Source organism: Scatophagus argus, chromosome 9, assembly GCF_020382885.2.
Source record: "Scatophagus argus isolate fScaArg1 chromosome 9, fScaArg1.pri, whole genome shotgun sequence".
NCBI lineage: Eukaryota > Metazoa > Chordata > Actinopteri > Scatophagidae > Scatophagus > Scatophagus argus.
In genome coordinates this window covers 18,514,691-18,534,477 of record NC_058501.1, presented here as the reverse complement: position 1 = coordinate 18,534,477, position 19,787 = coordinate 18,514,691, and the positions used below count along the sequence as shown (strand labels likewise).

The following is a 19,787-nucleotide window of genomic DNA, read 5'->3' as shown; positions in this document are numbered from 1 at the left end:
GTTGTTTACTTCAGTAAAATATTATGTAGTATGAAATGAAACTATTAGTGCTTCGTAAAACATCATTAAAGGAGGAATTAACTCATCTTTTATGTTAACATTGTCATTATATAAGTTTTATTGATGACGGACTCTTAAAAACGTTGAAAATCTTACAACAAAGCAAATTTGACTTTAGCATATGTCAGTATGTCAGGCTGAACAGGTTAAGTTTTCTCATTTTTTCAAGACCAGTGAACTTAGACCAGTTTTTTTTTTTTTTTTTTTTTTTTACAGTTTCATAACTCAAGATGACTGTAGTGACTGAGTATTATTCAACTTCAGTTCAGTTAACTCCCATTTTTAAGACAGTCTGGGAGTTTAAACCTAAAATGATTTACAGCATATGAATGTGCGTTTCAGCTTTTGCTGTTTTGTTTATAACATTTTCCTAACTGCCTCCCTGTTTACTGGCCTCCTCACTCCCTTTCCAGGAAAGCCGATGATCGAGACTCCCACAGTTGGAGAGGTGGGGAAGGAAGGAGACATGGTGACCCTGAAGTGCTCAGCCTACGGCTCTCCAGCCCCTCAGTTCACCTGGAAGCCCTCTGGAAAGGAGGTACCTGTCGCAACGCTCTATTGTCTGTGTCCTGTACAGTTTACAGGAATTGGGATGTGAACTAGTGTACTTACTAATTTCTTGGAAGGAAAACTAGAAAACTAGAGCTGAAGATGCATTCCAAACAAACAGCGCGATTGCTATTAGCATTTTCATTTGGTTCGATGTTTCGAGACGTGACTTTTTCATAACAGCTTAAGATCTTCTGTGTAGGCTGATACGTTGAACTTCAAAATCAGCAGAAAGGAAAAGGGGAACAGAAGCAGCTTGCAGAGCTATGGAAATTAATATGTTATTTGAATATATCATATTTATCTGATGTAGTTGAAAACAAAATCCCATACGAAGCAGCTTTAAAGAAACTTATGGGGGGAATGCAGCTTCATAATTGAAATATTAGATAAAATGAAGTAACAAAAGGAAATAAAACTTTCATGAACCTTCTGAAAAACTGGATCATTTCGGAAGCAAATAGTTATGCACGTGAGATCAAAGATGAGAAATGTTCAAACTTGCACCACAGGCACAATATTTCAGAGCAGAAATATGGAATAAAGCAGAGGGTGCAAAAAGAGAGGAAGCAGACTTATGTGGACATAGAAGGAATATGTGGAAAATATTCCACATTTTTAGAACTTAAGCAAGAAATGATGAAGGAAATGTGTGAAAATTCATGTTGTGTCTCCTTGTCGTCCTTCCTCCATCGCTTTTACCAGTCAGTATCAGTGGAAGGTAACAAGGTGGTGAGCACCGTGACCCTTCAAGCCACAGCCGAGGTCATGAAGGCCGGGGTGACCTGCGAGGTCTCCAACGAGTACGGAACAGATAGCAAGACCTTCCTGGTATCTCTCAAAAGAGGTCAGTGTTAAAGAGATCACAACAGTAACGATGCTTCCTTATCCCCTCCTCTCCTCCTCCTCCTCCTTCATGTGTTCTTCACCGAAAATTTTTGATGTTTATGTGTGATGAGTTTTCACAATGAGCGCAACAATTTTTATCGAGTGGAGTGTGTTATGACAGCAACAGACAAATATGTAAAGGTTTTAATGATGAAAACTAATTTAGCGAATCACTAGTTTGAAACTAGCTAGTAGAACGATCTCAGTCATGGATTAATGAATAGCCCGTGCAACCAAGTCCAGGTTTCTGTTGCTGTTTTATCAACACCACAGCCTGCAAACTAAAACCTTTCCCCCTTTTGTCCTCTTCGCTCTTGCAGCTGACAACTCGGCCGACAGAGGTAGAGCCTTCTCCCTTCTCCTCCTCCTCTCCTCCCTCCTTCTCTCAGGACTCTTTGTTGTACAGACCCTGTAATTTAGAAATCCCCCCTCCACCCATCTCTTCTTGTCCCAGCCCCTCCATCACACACACACACACACACACACACACACACACACTTCTCTCTGCTGTACTGTAATCTTGTATATTTGCCCTCTTGCTACCAAACACTGTGGATATTGTATATTGTTACTCTTCTTCTCTTGTCACCTTTGTATGATGTCTGTCCTATATTTTGTGGATGCTACTACAACTTTTTTGTGGCCCCTTGGGGACAATAAAGGATTCTATTCTATTCTATTCCTTCCTTTCCTCTCTTTGTTTCTTCACCGTGTCTCCTTTTTGGTCACTTCTTCCTTCCGACTGCCTTCTTGCTTCTCACTTTATCCTTTTCCGTCGTTTCCACTCGCCGGGGTGCTGTGTGTGGGATTTTGTAACCTTAGCTTTTATGTGCGTATGCTCTTAGTGCTGTTTGTGCTGTGGGTGATGCTTTGCTATGCTATGGGACTGAGAAACTCTCTTTCTCTCAAAGTGCTGCTCTCTGGAAACCCTGTGCTTAAGTCAGGTCTGTATCGCTAACCCTCTCGACATGTGTATGGCGTTTGTCTACAGCTGTAAGTCACTGTGTGTATTGATGTGTGTGTACACACACGTTAATGTATTTATGTTTACAAGAGCTAATGTGTTTGTGTAACAGTACTTGTATTATTATAGCTGAGAGGACTTTAAATTTGGTACATTTATATTTGATTTTGAATCACACTGCCCCAGTGAAATACTAAAACTGATTTTTAGGTTTCTAAGCGAAGCTCAAGCCTCCCACAGTGGCTGATTTCTAATAGAAACAAAATAAACATTTTGGTGGAAATGTTTCATGTCTCCTTATATAAGAAAATAATGGACAAAATGAAGAGAAAAAAACTTGCCTTCACCAGGTTCTTTATTTTGTATATCAGGACACCTCTGAACATGTTTATACCATAGCCAGCTTATCACAGTTATGGTCAAATTTGCATTCATTTGTAAATTTTTGTTTGCAGTTAATTTGACTCATGTTAAATGTCCGTGAAGGTCCCGAGAGGAGCATAAATGCTGTTCCTCTGGTCACTATTGTTTAAATACACCTTGTGCATTGATTTACAAGCTGTTAACGGTTTCCCAGAATAATGCCGGGGATACAGTTTTAAAAGAATAGATTGACATTTTCGGGAAGTCAATGCACCCAGCCAAAAAACAGTCCACCATATAATCACCTGTGAAACCATTAAACAAACAAGGTGTAACATGTTAAGTTAGTGAGGTTTAGAGGTACAAGTAATTTTTTTCCCCTTTGAGCAGCGCCAGGCTAGCTGTTGCCCTCGTTTCCAGGCTTCATGTTAAGCTAAGCTAACTGTCTCCTGTCTATAGCTTTATATTTTTAACAGACAGATATGCTGTAAAATCTGTATCGATCTTCTCATCTGACTCCCGGCAAGAAAGCAAACATGCTCATTTCCAAAAATGTTGAACTGTTCCTTTAGAGGAAATCAGCCAGCCAATCAGAATCAAGTATTGTCAGTGGCCATTTTACAAAATGGAGCTGATGCTGACCGTCAAATCACTTGCTGAATTTCTAATAATGTTATATAATGTAATGTCAGTTCATGTCAAATTTACGTCCTCACAAGCATAGTAATACAAGTGTAGGTGGATGGGTGAGTATGGTCAGTGTTGTCGTATTCTGTGTAGTATTACCTGTGAGTATACTGGTCCCGTTTTGGGTCCCATCATTTCTGTCATTGCATTCAAAAGTTAGGCTAACCCCACATCCCACTCCCCACTCCTCCCCCTCTCCACCCATCTGTCCATCCATTGTCTTCATCTGGACCCCACCTGTCCCCATCCTCTCCCTCTCTCCATCCTGCCCTCCCCATCCCATCACCTCTTCCATCACTCCTATGGTTCCCCAAATGAAATTATTTTCCTGCCCCCCACCCCTACCCCACTTCAATGCCTCCCTCTCTTCTAACTCACGAATCAAACACCTCCATCCCCTGACACCCCTCACGATGCCCCTCTCCCCATGCCTCTGCGCTTACCAAATCAAAAACCCATCACCTTCGTTCCACCTCCTCCGCTGTGATCAATTCTTCACTCCCCGTGCATCTCACTCACCTCCATCCCACCAACCCTGCTCCCCACCATCCGTCCCTCCATCCCTCCCCTCCATGTGTCCCTCCATTGCGGCGGTGTAGCCGACAAGCAGCAGGGAGGCTCCAGCGGGGTGGTGATAGCCGTGGTGGTCTGTGTTTTGCTGCTCCTGCTGCTGGTGACCCTCATCTACTTCCTGAACAAGAAGAGCAAACTGCCCTGCGGCAAGAAGGACAAGAAGGAAGTGTGAGTAGATGGGAAGGAGTGAACAAACATGGGGACAGAAGGGATTAATGTTTGGGACAATTTTTACAAGATAGACATGACATGTCATCAAAAGGGAAATGTGTTATGAGTGAAATAAAAGCATAGAATATTCAATAAATAAATCCTACAAAAATAAAAGTTAGAGGTGTGCGCCATCCAAGAAATTCCCTCTACTGAATGACAAAAAAATGCAAATTTTTCAAAAATTAGAGCAGAGCTCCTTTTCATAACTTTTTTCTTTCTAATTATGCTTGCTTATTAATAAATTCCTTCTCATAAAAAATAAGCCATTTTGCAATTCATTTTATGCAGAGTGAAGAAGAAACGTCCTCTGACTCACAATCTGTGTGAACTTGTGTCAAGTTTCTTTTTTTTTTGTAATTTCTTGTTCCTGATTTGAGTCTTTTCATATCAATTCGCAGATTACAGTCTGTAAATTTGGAATACTCAAAAGATGTTTTAGTCAAGATATGTTAATTAGCTGGAAAATCAGTTTTACATTATCTTAGGTTTGCTAAACAGTAAATAAGTCCACCCCTTTCATTACAAAGAAATTGGGAAAACCGTGAACAAAATGTTCGAACAACATGGTCTCAAAAGTCTGGCGTTCTTATGCCAAAAACATTCTTCAGTCATGTCTTCACATATGTACATATTCACAGTTCTCTCTTTTTTTCCTTTTCTTCCCTTCTTCTCTGCAGGGCCAGCGGAGATGTGAAGAACGACATTGTGGTGGAGATGAAGACCGACAAGGCCAACGAAGAGGCCGGTCTCCTCAACAAGAGACCGTCCGCCGAACAGGTGAGATCAGTGGACAAAGACATCGAGGTTACGTGTCATGGACCAAACCAAACCAAGCTGTTAATTAGCCTTCGCTGTTTGACTTACCGTACACCCACTTTCTATTTTAAAAAGAAGTAGCTTTCTTGCTTCTGACTCGCGATGTTACAGACTGATGGTATGCAAGGACAAGTGAAGGACTCTTCAGGCAGTAAGGACATAAAGTAGTAAAGAAAATAAAAACATTACTGCATTAATTTCCATTCACTCGCTGTTTCTTCACTGTTTGTCACAGTTTCTGGTCAGGCCACATGTTGACTTTTATTACAGAAAAGACCAAAGACTGTGATCAAGTTTTGATTTCATCCAGCGAGGGGGAGAATAAGCTCCATTTTGCTGATGAATGTAGTCAAAGAAAGTACATTCTGATTATTTGACTGTGTAGAAGCAAGCAATAGTAACTCAGAAGCAGTCAGCAGCAACACAGAAAGGCTGAGAACTGTCGTGTAGACACGAGACGATCAGGCGTTCTGAGTGATTGTCTAAAGTCAGTTTTAGTTCAAAGAGGGAAGGTTTGAGAAAGCTGTCCCTGCAGCTCAAATGATGTGAGTGTGACAGCTGCACAGTCATCTATGAAAATGTCATCACAAATGTGATCATTAAATTTACGGCAGCGGCACATTTGACGTGAACGTAAAAGCCATTTTTAGCCGTCTTATTTTATGTGATTTCTGAAACTACTGACAGCAGACTGTGTGACATTTCAGAACTGCAGACGCATTTTTGCTTTGCTTTTGAAATGGATATAACAAGATGTAAAAGTCGGTCTTGCCATATGCTTTCAAGTGATTTTTCTTCTCTGAGATGTCATTAAAAAAATATCACACTATAAGCTGTCTTTTGAAAGGCTGCAGCCCAGCCGCAGACAGATTTAATTTTATTCTAAAATTAAATCTTGACTTTTGCAATCTACAGCAGGCTTATGTAGGAGAACATCTTACCCACAAATATAGAAATAAAGTTATATGACTTTATCATGCTTATGGCTTAGAATGCAAGCTGCAGAACACATGACAATGATGACAATGATATAGCGCTGTGAAATATCTTACCAATTTAGATTTCACAAGCAGGTCGAAAAGTGTCGCATCTCTTGGCCTTGGCCTGCTAATACCTCTGATACTGCATGCATTCAACCACATTGCATAGATGTAGCAACCAAGACACCTGAACACTTCATCCAGTGTTATATAACATGTGAATATTATTCATTTTTAATGTTAATGTCTTTGTTTTGATAAAAAGATGCCAAACGGTTAATTGTCTCATGATAAATTGTTAAATAAGCTGTGAGTGAATACATAGAGGGAGTATTGATTGAAGAACTTGAAGAATATCGTTCATTCAGTTGCTTTGGGGCAAGTTTGAGCCGTGAATATCTAATCTGTCCATAATGAGGGTCATTTATATTGTTCTTTGTGTGTTTTTCTCTCTCTTTCTCTGTGACAGTGATGAAACGAGACAATGAAAGTAACCGACAGAGGGATGAAGGGAAGGAGGAGAACAGTTATGAACACAACAGGGCTAATTTTTAGTTACAACACTAGACTGAAGGTGGGGGGACAACAAGAAGTGAAACATGGACATTGGTTTGTTTTGGGGACCTCGGGAAGCTCGCCATATTTGGCATTGGGGTGTTGTTGTTTTATAATCTGGAGTAGACCTTTCACAAGGAGTTTCTACTGCTACGTTTGTTTGTTTGTTTGTTTTTTTAAGATTTTTTTCTTTCTGCCATTTATTTAGACAGCTAGACAGAGACAGGAAAGACTGACACACTCCAAGCACAGTGGCACAATCTCTCTTATGTACCCCAAATGAAACACAAAATGCCATTAAAACACTGTGTTTTTCTGTGAGTGTGTATGTCTGCACGCAAGTGTAGCACTGAGCGTCTATTCTGTCTCGGAGTCTTGCACTTAAATCTTGCTCTCTCCACTGGGTATATTGGGAAAAAATAATCGCAGGCTGCCATTCTTGTTTTAATCACCTCGATAACAAGTGATGATTTACGCTCACAACATTTAATCCCGAAGCACACTATTCGGCACACATTGCTGTCACATTTCCGCTCACATAAGCTCTCAGTTTGTTTTACTGCTGTTTGCGTAATTGAATTTTTGCCACCTGTGAATGTTTATGTTTTTTTGTTTTATTTCCCCCAATATCCCTAATTAGCCTTCCACAGAAGCAGCCCAGGCATTTAATAACACCAATCCTTTCTCTAAAATTGCTCGCCTTTTTAAATCCAGCTTAAAAACCACCAAGCAAGCAGGCTATTAGGTTGTACAAATTTGTTCTTGCCATTTCCAGCATGCTTGTATATTATGTTAGTACATCAGTTGTTCACTTGTTTTCCTTTGTTTTCCTTTTTTCTCTGTAAATCCAAATACTGATTACCCTGTCTATCAAGCAGGAGGTGCACTGTGCAGGACGTGGCGTTCAAAGAGTCTGTGGTTACTAAGCTGCTGGTCTGGGACCATAATTACCACCATTTCTTATCAATTCATTCGCAGCCTTTCAGTCATCTACTCCTGGATGAAGCCAAAGAACAGCACACAGCAGTTAGAAAGCCCAGCCGTCATCAGCTTTCAGTGTAGTATTGGTCGAATTTGGTGAAATGGTCGACAGCCTCATGCTGTGGCCTGCTGTGTTTTCACATGACAACAAAATGAAACGTTTCACAGGCTGCAGCGCGGGAGCCACACGTTCACCTGTTAGGAGAAATGACTGGCACAGGTTCATTCTCGCTTGAGGGAAGGGAAGGGAAGGGAAGGTGTGGGAGGGATCGGGGGTTGTTGGTGCGTACGATTTACTTTTTTGTTTTTAACCAGATGAAAACATTTTGAGCGTCACAGCAGGAGTGTTTCTGTGTTTAGGTACACTGGCGTTTCTGTCTCTCCCCTACAGTGTCGGCAGGCCACAGAAGTTTGACAGCAGCTTGATGCGCCTTTTTACTTTGTTGTACACTGGAACCAATGGCCTTGATTATTATTTTTAATGGGTCACCTCAAACCACTATCTCTGTCCACAAGACTTATTTTATTTTTAAATGTCTGTCTACTGATCTTGCCATATTGACTGTTAGCAAACCTGTGATGGCAGGGGAAGATAGATAAGTGAACGTTGTTCTTTGATTTTAATGTTTTATATAAAAATATTGTGTTATAAAAGTTGTTTTTTTAGACAGGGGATTCTTAATTTTGGAACTACTGAGTTTTGTTTTTCCCATGCCTTTCCATTTGCTCTGAGAGATGAGAGAAATGTTGTTGTGTTTTTTTAATTTAGAATTCTTTTTATGAGATATTCTCAGTGCTTTACTTCTCTCTCTCTGTACTGTATACTGTATATTTTGTGGTACGCTGTTGTGGTGTGTTGATGTATCTTTTTATTTTGTTCCAGCTGTGTAGAATTTATAATGAAAAAGTTCAAGAAAACCCATCACAACCCCATATTCTCTGTCTTTTATTGACACGTTATCTCTTTTCAGAAGCCGTTTTGGGATTTCTTTAGCATAAATATGGGACTAAATTTGTTTTGAAATTCACTTTGTAGGGTTTGTTTTTTAGATACGCAAAGTTGTATGGGAACAAGAAGGTGTGTCTGGCCATATGGCCATGCAACTGAAACCCTTACACACCACTGAACGTTATCTCGGTAATCATCCCACTCTCAGCCTATCAGAAGCCAAATTGCTTTTGATGTAATTCATCCATGTATGCGTTTTCTTACACTTCCTAGAAGATGACATTGAAATTGATTCCTGGCTTGCACCGAAGTTTAATCTCTTTGATGTAACCAACGTTATGTAAATTTCCCCTCGCACTGATTGATCCCATGATTTGTTGTGACAGAACATAAAAATTGAGGAAGCACATGTCGTGCATCGATAACCGCAGGGATCAGCTCACTGCCAGCTTCATGTGGCAGTGCTCTCTATCGCTTTTGGTTTTGGAAATGAGTTGAAATTAAGCCATCAATCACCAGCAAAGTGATGTGCAGCTTTGTGCATAGCTCAGTAACAGTTAGTAGGACATTTATCAACAGCAGCCATAGTCATAATTGGCTCTTTGAAAATTCATATATCAAAACCGAACGTTAATTAAGAGACAGAATGAAAGAATTTGTCCAAACTGGGCTGTTTTATCCGCTACATTATAAAGTCTTCCCTCCTGCTGACATTACGCTTACATCACAGTGTGCTCTAACCTTGCACCGCTTTGTGACAGTCTTTCCCGGACACCGTGCACACACACAGGCTCTTTGATTACAGACCTATCAGGGCTATTGTCCCGACACACACCCCCCCTGTTCTGCTGGCTGTCCATTAGGAAATTAAAAGTCTCCCATCAAAGTAACCTGGAGAAATCAATATGTGCTCCGAATACAAATCAGCACCGATGGAAGTAAGCACTAAGAGCATATTGGCAGACAGGAGAAATTCACGATAAATAACAGTGTCAGTGTCATCACCTGCTGCTGTGATGGAGGATACTTGTCAGCATCTTCAGGGGCAAGCTTGTAATGAAACCTTCAAACATTTGCTGATTCAGATGCTTTTCCACAAAGAAAAAAAAATGCACTTTAAGATGCTCTGAATTCTTATATCAGAATTCTTTTTCTTACACTGATTTCATGAATGAACTTCATTCAACTGATATGGGACAAAATTAGCTTGGATTGCAGTTAGCCTTTATAAAAATCTTTATTTCACACCTGTTGCTTAGCAAGCAGAATAGTACATAAAAAGATTTACTTGATATACAGAAATAAAGTCAAATGAATAAATAAACTGTTATGTACTCAGCATAGCATAAGCTATGACATGATATTGCATTGACATTAACCTACTTAGCTGATGATGAAGATTTTACCTTAATTTCCCAAAATTTTCTGGACTCAGTTTCCATGAGGACATTATTAGACCAACCTGCAACCTGCCACAAGCATCATTCAACAAACAAGGTAAGGCATGTTTACTGTTACTGTTGGAACTGCTTTTCTGTGAGCTGGTGTGCAAGTTAGGCTAATAAGTGACATTACTTTCTTCACTCTCTTCAAGTGTAGAACCAGAAGTCAAGACACTGTTTTAGTGCAAGCAGCCAGCCGATTTGGAGGTAACCTGAGCAATAACCCAACTCCAAACTGAACTCACTAAAGTAATATCAAGCCTCCATCAATCTCCGAGTATAAGAGCCGACCCTGAAAAAAGTCACTGCAGTGGGACAATATTGGGATCAGTAATAGTAATGTTATTATGGAAGTCATAATACCATTACTGTTACTGTCCAATCCAACCATTTTGCTACTCTTTAAAGAAAACCTAATAGCCTAAGTAATATCTAACACTCTCTGTGATATGATAAAATTTAGCGTAACCATAGAGCAGCACAACCAGTAAAAGCTAATTTAAGCCAGTGAACTGACTCGGTAATGATATTGTAGGGCTGATAGAGCTCTCTAAGTTTGCCAGCATTGGAGGCCATGCTGGTTATACCAGGCTAAGTTAAGGCTATAGGAGCAAATGTCCACAGTGTACTTAAGTGAGAAAGGATGTATTTTATGGCTTATGAATTCAGATTTTCACTGTAAAGTGGAAGATTGTGTTAAGTCCTCCTTTAAAAGCAAGTATGCTCTTTGTGATGTTGTTATTATGGTGAGTAAATGTATGAACTGTAATCATAAGTACAGTTAAATCAGGCTTAAAGTGTGTGGATCAAGAGCATAATGAGTAAGTGCGCTTGTGTGTCTCTGTGTGAGTGATCCTTCTGTGTTTTAGGAAGAATGAGAGGATCAGCGCCTCAGTCTTGCTAACAATGAGGGGGGGATTACTGTCATTCCTCACAGCATCCTTTCCTCCCCTCTGCCCGCTCTGAGGTTTCCTGCTGCTTCCACTGGGTTTAGTTACAGTAGCTTTAAACTGATTTAGCCGTTTAGTGTCAGCCTATTGAAGGATGACAGCCACTGTCTGTCCCCTCTGCCTGCTCACCCCGAATCTGATGGCCACTCAGTAGCTCTTGGCTCAGATTCAGCCCGGCATACTCACACTAAGAGAAACAGATACACTATTATTTATGCAGTACTGCTGACATGGATCCAGGTTGAACAAGGCTCTGGTGACGGCCATGCTGACAATATGCTCCATCATCCTACATAATCAGCACACACATGCTGTTTGCACACACGACCCCAAGAGCAAAGAGGCTGGAAGATGATGCATGGATGTAGAGGTTAATAGAGGAGCTGTTTGTGCCGAGGGAGGACGGGCAAGAAGAAGATAATTGATAAAGTGTGTGTGTGTGAGAGAGAGAGAGAGGAAGAAAGAAAAGGGAAACAAAAATTAGATAAACTGTAAATGGATTTTAAGGCAGGATGGGGAGCGGAGCAAACTGGAGGAGGATGTAGATAGTAGTATAGGAGGAGTTACTGTCAGGATGGGAGGAAATAGAAATAGGGATCGTGACGAAGGACGGAACAGAGGATGCCTTGTTAAGATGTCATATATCTTCACTGGCTCTGAGCTTTAAACAAACATGGCCTCTGAGGAAATAAAACAGGTGATAAAAAAGGAGGGAGAATGAAAAGGAGGACGGCAAAGAGGGGAGGTGTGTGGCAGAGGATTGGACAGAGATAAAGAATGAAAGATCTCTTGTGTGATAAATGTGTTTATCTCACTCAGTCCTAAGGTTTAATATCCTGTGTGGCCTGATTGTGTTTACTTTTTGGCTGCGATTATGAGGGACAGAACAGAGAGATGGTACCTGTTCACGCTGTACTCACTCTGTGTGTGTGTGTGTGTGTGTGTGTGTGTGTTAAATCTATTCGTGTGGGCCTGCATTTATTTGCTGTATTTCTGATATTTATCACACAGCATGGAAGATTTGTTTCATTGATTGTATCTGTGAGTGTGCTATTAAACCGAGTGGCGGCCGATCCCCTGCCGGCCGAGCTTCAGCGTGTCTTAGCCAGCACAAGCATGTCATTGCCAGGCTATCTGTGGGATGTTTGGTTATTAATGCACAGCTTGATGTGCTTTAATTTTAATTAGTTTGTGTTGGGTCTGAGGCAATGAGAGGCAACAGAGGGAGACTGAATTTCCAGCTGCGTTGATAATCTTAAGAGTATGTAGCATTGGCGTGTAGAAGCAAAAGTCTTAGAAGAATTGTGTTTATGTGCGTCAGTCCCTCTGAGTTTATCTATGGAATCATGTGCACAAAGGTCACTTAAATTTTCCGTGACGGGCTGAGGTCAAGTCCAGGATTCAGTTAAATCATTAAAACACAAGGTCAGGACTATTTTTAACCACTCAAACACAGAGTCCAAATGTTCTTGAGATGTCCTTTGAGGTTTCATGGAACTATACATATATATATATATATATATATATATATATATGTATTTTTTTTTTTTTTTACTTCAAACATTGCAAAAAATATCAACACACGTTTGTTCAGTCACACTGAGGGGTGACAGTACAAAAAAACATACTATTGTAAAACATCAGGGTTTTGAAATTTAGTCCGAAGTCCATCAGCTGCTGCTGCCAACGTCCAACAATCACACAGCAGGAAATCCACCACAGGAGAGGAAAAGATTTCAGTTCCTCCTGACACAATAGCAGCAATGTACCAAAAAAAAACCAATGTAAGTTACTGCAGAAGGAAAAACTGTTCAGTTCGTGTTTACAATGGATTTCTCAGAATACATCACAAGCTTCAGTTCAAGGAATAGAAGGTGGAATCAATAAAGGAAAAGTGGATGTTGCTGGTAGTGTGATAGTGCACCTCTTAAGAAAACAGCTTGTCAAGGCCTTTAAAAATAGGAAAGTGGCACAAGCTACTGGGATATAACATTCAGAGACTGGGATTTATTTGATTTGTGTTTTAGAGATGTTGAATAATGAACATCGTACTTGTGAAGTATTAATTAAAGTGAAATCAGGATGCCACCACGTGTAGTGACATAAATACAAACAAGTAATACACAGATTTTTAGTGACTGTGGCCATTCAATAGAGGCCTTAAAAACCTCCTTTAAAGGAGCCTGGATGTCCAATTGTGTAATACATCCTGTAAGACTTCAGGTCCTAATTCATCACAGTGGTCTGCTGATTTCTTTTAATTCATTTTGAAGTGCCCCCAAGGTTTGGTTGGTCTTGAAAGGTTAGAGTCTGATGGGACTGGACATACCTGTCAAAAAGTAAATCATACTGAGAAGCAGGCCACCAATCACAAGAACTTTACTGGAAAATCTTCTGCTAAACTTCCATAAGTGCATTATGCTAGAATACTGCGTGTTGGAGATGAATTTGTGACTGCACATATAGAAGTCACACAGCATGAATGCTGGATTTTCCTGCTGAAGGCCAGAAACAATCTCCTGGGGCCCAGTAAAGAGAGAGTGAGAAGGGCGATCAAAGAGAAGAGTTAGAGTTATAAGAAGAGGAACGAGGGAGAAGGGCCTGGAGGAGCTGAAGAGCAGCTGTTGAGTGCTGCTCCTCAGAGAACTTCTGTACATGCAACAGGCTCCTCCCATTGGCTAACATTACAGCACAGCAGCTGCCCGGAGGATAACACACACACACACACACACACACACACACACACACACAGGCTTATGTTTCTGGTGATGATTTACACTCAGAGGTGCTGTATCCCCACATCAGCACACGCATCCCTCCTGTCTTGGATGTGTACTTGTGCGAGTGTGTGTTGAACCAACGCTCTTGAAATGGCATACATACCTAGGAGCATGTTGAGTTGTGTAGCGTAATGAAAGGGTAGCACATTCTTTGCACTTGACCTTGTTGCCCAACTCTCACTGTGGAAAACACACACACACACACACCTGCCCAAGGCCAAACGCAGAGCCAAGAAAAACACTGCATTACATCATTCAACAGTATGCTAGCTTATATCGCTCCTTCACTGTCCTCCATCCTTTCTTTGGATTTCCATCTCACACACACACACACACACACACACACACACACAGTACAAGCTGTGTTTGTTTCCCTTGTGTGTTGTAACAGTAATAGCAGCGACAGGACACACTTATGGCATCCCGAGAGTACACCTGATAATGACTATCATATGCTCTACTGAATTACTAATGGAGCTTCACCATTATGTCCCACCCTGTCCTCCTTGTTTTTCCCGCTCGTGTATTCAGTCTCATCTCTCCTGCTGTTGGGACAAACACGGTCTCCTGTGTGTGTGTGTGTGTGTGTGGCTTGTTGTAGTAAACAAGAACGATACACACATAAGACTTCTTTTATCCCTCATTTATGCCCTCTTTTCCATTTCCAGTCTCCCCCTTTCACCTCAACTTCTATTTTATGCCGCTCATTCACTCCCGTGACCTTCTTTACTTCCTTTACCTTAATGGAAAAAAAAACCCTTCTTTCCAGCTATCTAGCGATGAGAGAGCCCCATTTATTACAGAGCCTGAGGGGTCTTATCAATCCGCCCTGTGCGGTAATAGAAAACACGCCACAGCGTTTAGTCGATGACAGCTGCTGTGCCCGTGTGTCTACCTGTGGCAAAGTTTTTCTTCTCCTGTGCTGCCTCTTTGTGTGTTTAAGTAAGGAGCGCTGATGTTTCTCTCGGCTGCACCCTTATCAGCTTATCAGACTTGTCCACTTTATTTGATGCTGGATCAGAGGACATAGCTCTGTACAACCTCACACACACACACACACACACTCAAGGAGGACAAAAGTGTTTGTGCTTGTGTGTGTAAGAGAGAAAGTGGGTCTTTTTGTGTGAGAGGTTTTGCAGATGTTCAGCTACTTTAAGTACGTGTGTTACTGTAAATTATTTACTTTCAAAACCCCCAGACCCTCCACCTTCTTCCTTGCAGTACCTGGCTGTGTCTGTCTCTCACAGCCCTGCTATGTCAATTCACATACCATACGTATTGTAAATGTACATACATAAATTTCCTTCCTGTAATCACTGGCTTCAACCAGTGGCTTCGACCTCTGTGCACCTATACGAGGCTGCTTTAACTTCCTTTCAGAGAAGAAGAAGAAAGATTTGTGATCCTTTGGTCACTGTCTGTACTGTATGGTAAATTGTGTGAGGAGGTGCTTGTTTTCTGAGCCACAGGCTGCAGGGTAAGGGGCAGCATGGGTGGGGCAAGAGGGGCTAACATTCCTTACTAATTGCATGTGTTCTCCAATCCCTCCCTTCCCTCAGTATGTGTGTTATGTCTGTGTTGGTGCTTCGTGGTGCAGAATAGTTTGGAAAATTGCCACCAAGACATGGGTTTGTGAAGCTGACCTTTGCTACACAGGGTCAGAGCCGGGGGTTAGGTTTTATCTTTCAAAGGGTAGCTGTTCTGCTACAGTAAGAATGAGGTCAAGGGTCTCATCAAGAGGCATTTATCCAACTGTGATTCCACTTGACGATGCTCTCTGTGTGTTGAATTGCGCAAAAAAATATATATTTTAAAAGAATAATAAATCAGTGTTGCTAAATTCGCTTGGCAAAAGACGTAGCGCAATATAAATTCAATCTATGCTCAGCTTGTAAAAGATTTTACATTTGCTGTTGTAAACCTTGGGGGGGAGGCAAAAGATTTCTACTTTCCAAGTAGTAATCTTTTGCTGTGTAGAAAATGATGTGTTGACCCTTGTGGCAGCAGTTTGTTTGAAACACATAGAAGAAAGCACGGCTAACAATGACCACCATCAAAGCTGCACAGAGACGATTGTTACTAAAACATCCTGTTTAGGATGTGCATGTGGGTGAATCATACATCCTTTGAGTTTTCTTTTCCTACACTCCTACTATAAGGAACAGGATTGTATATCTCTTTAGAGAAAATAATTGGAACAAAACAAAACAACAAAGACATCCCCAGTTTGAAATATGGACAAAAGTATTGGAAGGGGCCTGTTTTTCAGGGGTTGAGCTTGGTCCCTGGCGTCCAGTGAAGAGAAATCTTAACACTTAAGCATACCAAGACATTTTGGACAATGTTATGCTTCCAACTTTGTGGCAACAGTTTGTTGAAGGCCCTTTTCTATTCCAGTATGACTGTGCCCCAGTGCACAAAGCAAAGCTCCATAAAGACATGGTTGGATGGGTTTAGTGTGGAAGAACTTGACTGGTCCACACAGAGTCCTGACCTCAACCCCATCCAACACCTTTTTGGATGAACTGGAACAGACATTGTGAGCCAGTCCTTTTGGTCCAACATCAGTGCCGGACCTCACATATCTTGTGGAAAGCCTTCCCAGAGGAGTGGAAGCTGTTATAGCTGCAATGGGATTAAAATTCTTGTTAATGCAGATGAAACCTGCTCTGTTCTTTTAGTACGTCTCAGGTTCTATATTTGCATGTTATTCCGTGCTATTCACCCAGACGCTGCTTGCTTTCATAGGCGTGTCTGCTCTTCAAACTTAATTAGAACTGTCAGGAATATAAACTCAGGTGTTAAAGTCTAAAATGTCCCATACTGTTTTTTTTTTGTTTGTTTGTTTGTTTTAAGAAATCAATTGCTTCGTGCGCAGACAGAACCTTGCCATGTGATTTATTATTTATGTTTCTCAGGCGTGAAACTGGAAAGCTCAGTTACGACACGACCACTGAGACGAAATAAACTATGATCAGCCAGCCGCTCACCCAACATACCTTTTGTTAACACTCAGAAACGTAACACAGTCTGTGGCATTTTCAATATTCTCCGGATGACATTTTACTTCGGGCGGGGAGTTTCCACGTCTGCTCTGCTGATACATGAGTCGACTTCTCTCCCCTGTGTGACAGACTTATCAATGAGTCCCGGCTTAGCTCAGGGGGGGGTTGTCAGGCTTACCTGGTGTTAGCGATGGGACATCTCTCTTTGCTTGGGATTGTGTGTGTGTGTGTGTGTTGAGAAAACATACAGCATGCGTTCCATATCATCGAGCTGCTGTAAACAACATTACACGCTGTCTATCTTTTTGGGCAGGATCATTGGGTGTTATTTTTTCTCTACTGCTTTTCTGATATGAATTATGCCCCCCAGGTGAAAGTTTCTTGCTGCATTTCTCACACAAACGCGTATGTTTTCTCAAATGCTTTAAGACATGCGTACACACAGGAAACAACATGTTCTGGTATGTAGCAGGAGTGTTAAGCAATCCATTGGGATTACAGGCCTTCCAGAGAAAGAAAGAAAGAAAGATACATTGGAAAAAATGACAGAGTAAGAGAGCAGGGTGATGCGGCGTGTATCCATGGAAACAGCACTGCTCCATGGTGTTTTTGGAAGAAGTGTATGATGATTACAATTCAAGGCAAATGGATTCCCTGTGGGGTTTACCTCTTTGTAGCTGTGGCCCCTTTTTTCAGAAAGCCATTACTGAAATGTGTGTGTGTGTGTGTGTGTGTATGTGTCTGTGTGTGTGTGTTTTCTCTTTCTCTCTCACCCCTCTCTGGTTAGGTGTTTTCATGACACAAAAGCACCTTCACCTCCGAGGCTTCATTCCCACTTCAATACCCAAAATCAAGGTGTGTACACTTACAAAAGTAAAATCACTCCTGAAGATATAAAAGAGATGTTTCATTTTTTTCCCAGTCTGGTGGTGCAGTAGTGCACCTTGATCCCATGCTGATCACTTTTAGCATGTTGGAGGCACTGAGAACACTGAGTGTGCCTTCAGGACAGTTTATTGCATGGTGGGGGGAAAAACTGAAACACCTTTATTACGACATTGACTTAATGATTTGTCAGGTTCTGTATAGCTTGGAAAAATCAGATTGTCCCTTCAGGATAAATTTGATTATTTTAGGAAATATTTATTTTATTCCACCTCTTGCTTTTCTTGGAAAAATCTATACTGATATTAATGAGAGCTCTCACTTTATCTGTCAGATCTTAATGGGACATTCCTAAGTATAATTGTGTTTATTTTATCTTTACTGGATCTGTCTGTCTACTGACATATTATGTTCTGTATTCTGTACACATATGCACATATACAGAATATGAAAAGGCACAAGTCTGTGGAAACAATGAATTATTATTCACAATGTTATGTTAAAACTGCATTAGAAGTCTCACTGCAGCTCTATAGTCAGTTTTGTGTTGATGTATTGAGTCAAGCATACACTGTTCACATTTTTTTGTCCACCCACCATATGTATGCACTCTCTGTGCCGCAGTGCATTTTGTAACTGCATTTACTAAACAGCTCGTGTCAACCAAAGTGCACATTCTCATTTAAATGCACAGCAATTTCCAATATGAATGCATAATGCCTCCCCCACCTCGATCTCTTCCTGTGTCTCAAACACACACACACACACACACACACATTGTGCTGCAGGTGTGAGCAAGCTCACTGATCCAACGTAGAGCTAACTATGATAGATGCAGTGGAAGAAAAGCAGGGTAAACGTCAGCGATGGTGTGTGTCCTTGTGCATACGTTTGTGTGTGTATGTTGGAGGCTGGTAGCCACAGGGTTCATTATTCCATCAGCTCCCACATTATTACCATCCACACACACACACACACACACTCTCTCATAAACACATTTGTTAACAAAACATGATTTTAATCACTTATTCACTCCACTCGCTGCCTCTCAGAGTCGCTTCCCACACCTTTGCACACACCACATCCCACACATGCATGCACTAATGCACACACGCACACACACTGCTGCCTCTCAGTGTGCTCTTGTAGCTATTAGGCTAGTATCATTAAAGCTCTTCAGGCTAATTATCTCCCCTGATGAGCCATAGGTCTCAATGGGATGACTGGGAGAGATCCGGCATGATTGACTTGGCCTGTGCTGTTCTCAATGAGCCATTAGCCTAGTGAACAGAAACACACACACACACACACACACACAGGCTTGTGCTAATGTAAGTCGGCTTCCCTTATTAATTTACGTCTTTGTGAAAAGACCTGTCAGTGGTTAGGAAGAAAAATGATGGTGCGGTGTGCACTTTCTCTGTTTGTTAATGTGGGTTTGAGTGCGTGTTTGTCTCTTTCCCTCTCTCATGAGCCAGGTGCCACAGAGGAATGCTGAGAATGTAAGCCGGCGATGAGTGATGGCGACAGTTTGCCAGAGAAACAGAGCGATGGAGGGAGATGGAAGAAGGGTGGGAGATATTGTACCAACCACTGATAAGCACCGTCATACTCAAGGAAAAAGATTTCCCCCTATGGATCATCGCTCATTTTAATTCCATCATTAATCAGTTTACGCCATGGTGTTTGGGCAATTTAGGATATTTGTTTTCAATGTCAGCTGTGCATGAATGCTTGACTTATGAAAATCAGAAAATAGGGGAGGAGGAGGAAGAGAGGGCATTTGGAAATTAAAAAATAATTTACAGTGTGTTGGAAGTAGAGTGTGAGGTAGGAGAGAAAGGAACTATTGTTGACCATTAATAAAGGTAAGGATGCAGTATAGCTAACAGGGCTGAGAGAGACGATTTCACAGTCTATCCACAGTCTGTATTTGTGCATATTTATCTGAAGTATAGAAACAACAAATGAGTGTAGAATTTATTCCAGGGCGTAAACATCCCTTTGACCGCCAAGGTCATGTTATCTTCACAACTGCTGATTGTGCTGGTCCATTAAATTCTGAGTGGGACCATAGAAAAGTGCTTCTGACCCTGAAAGGCCAAAAAAACAAGGTGTCTTTCTAGAGAAACAACACACAACTGTGC

The 19,787-nt window shown here is 41.2% G+C and overlaps 1 protein-coding gene across 3 annotated transcripts in view; it reads left to right on the top strand.

The window, feature by feature from the left end:
• The window catches only part of bcam (basal cell adhesion molecule (Lutheran blood group)), a 46,753-nt gene extending 38,189 nt beyond the window's left edge, over positions 1-8,564 (top strand). Inside the window, exons 11-16 of one of the 3 annotated variants that reach the window (XM_046399040.1) lie at positions 474-598; positions 1,315-1,456; positions 1,818-1,838; positions 4,111-4,252; positions 4,975-5,074; positions 6,563-8,564. In XM_046399040.1, the coding sequence (XP_046254996.1) occupies positions 474-598; positions 1,315-1,456; positions 1,818-1,838; positions 4,111-4,252; positions 4,975-5,074; positions 6,563-6,565 (533 nt within the window). In that variant the 3' untranslated portion in view covers positions 6,566-8,564. The other 2 variants (XM_046399041.1, XM_046399042.1) reach the window with 2 other exon arrangements.
• The last annotated feature ends 11,223 nt before the right edge of the window (positions 8,565-19,787 follow it).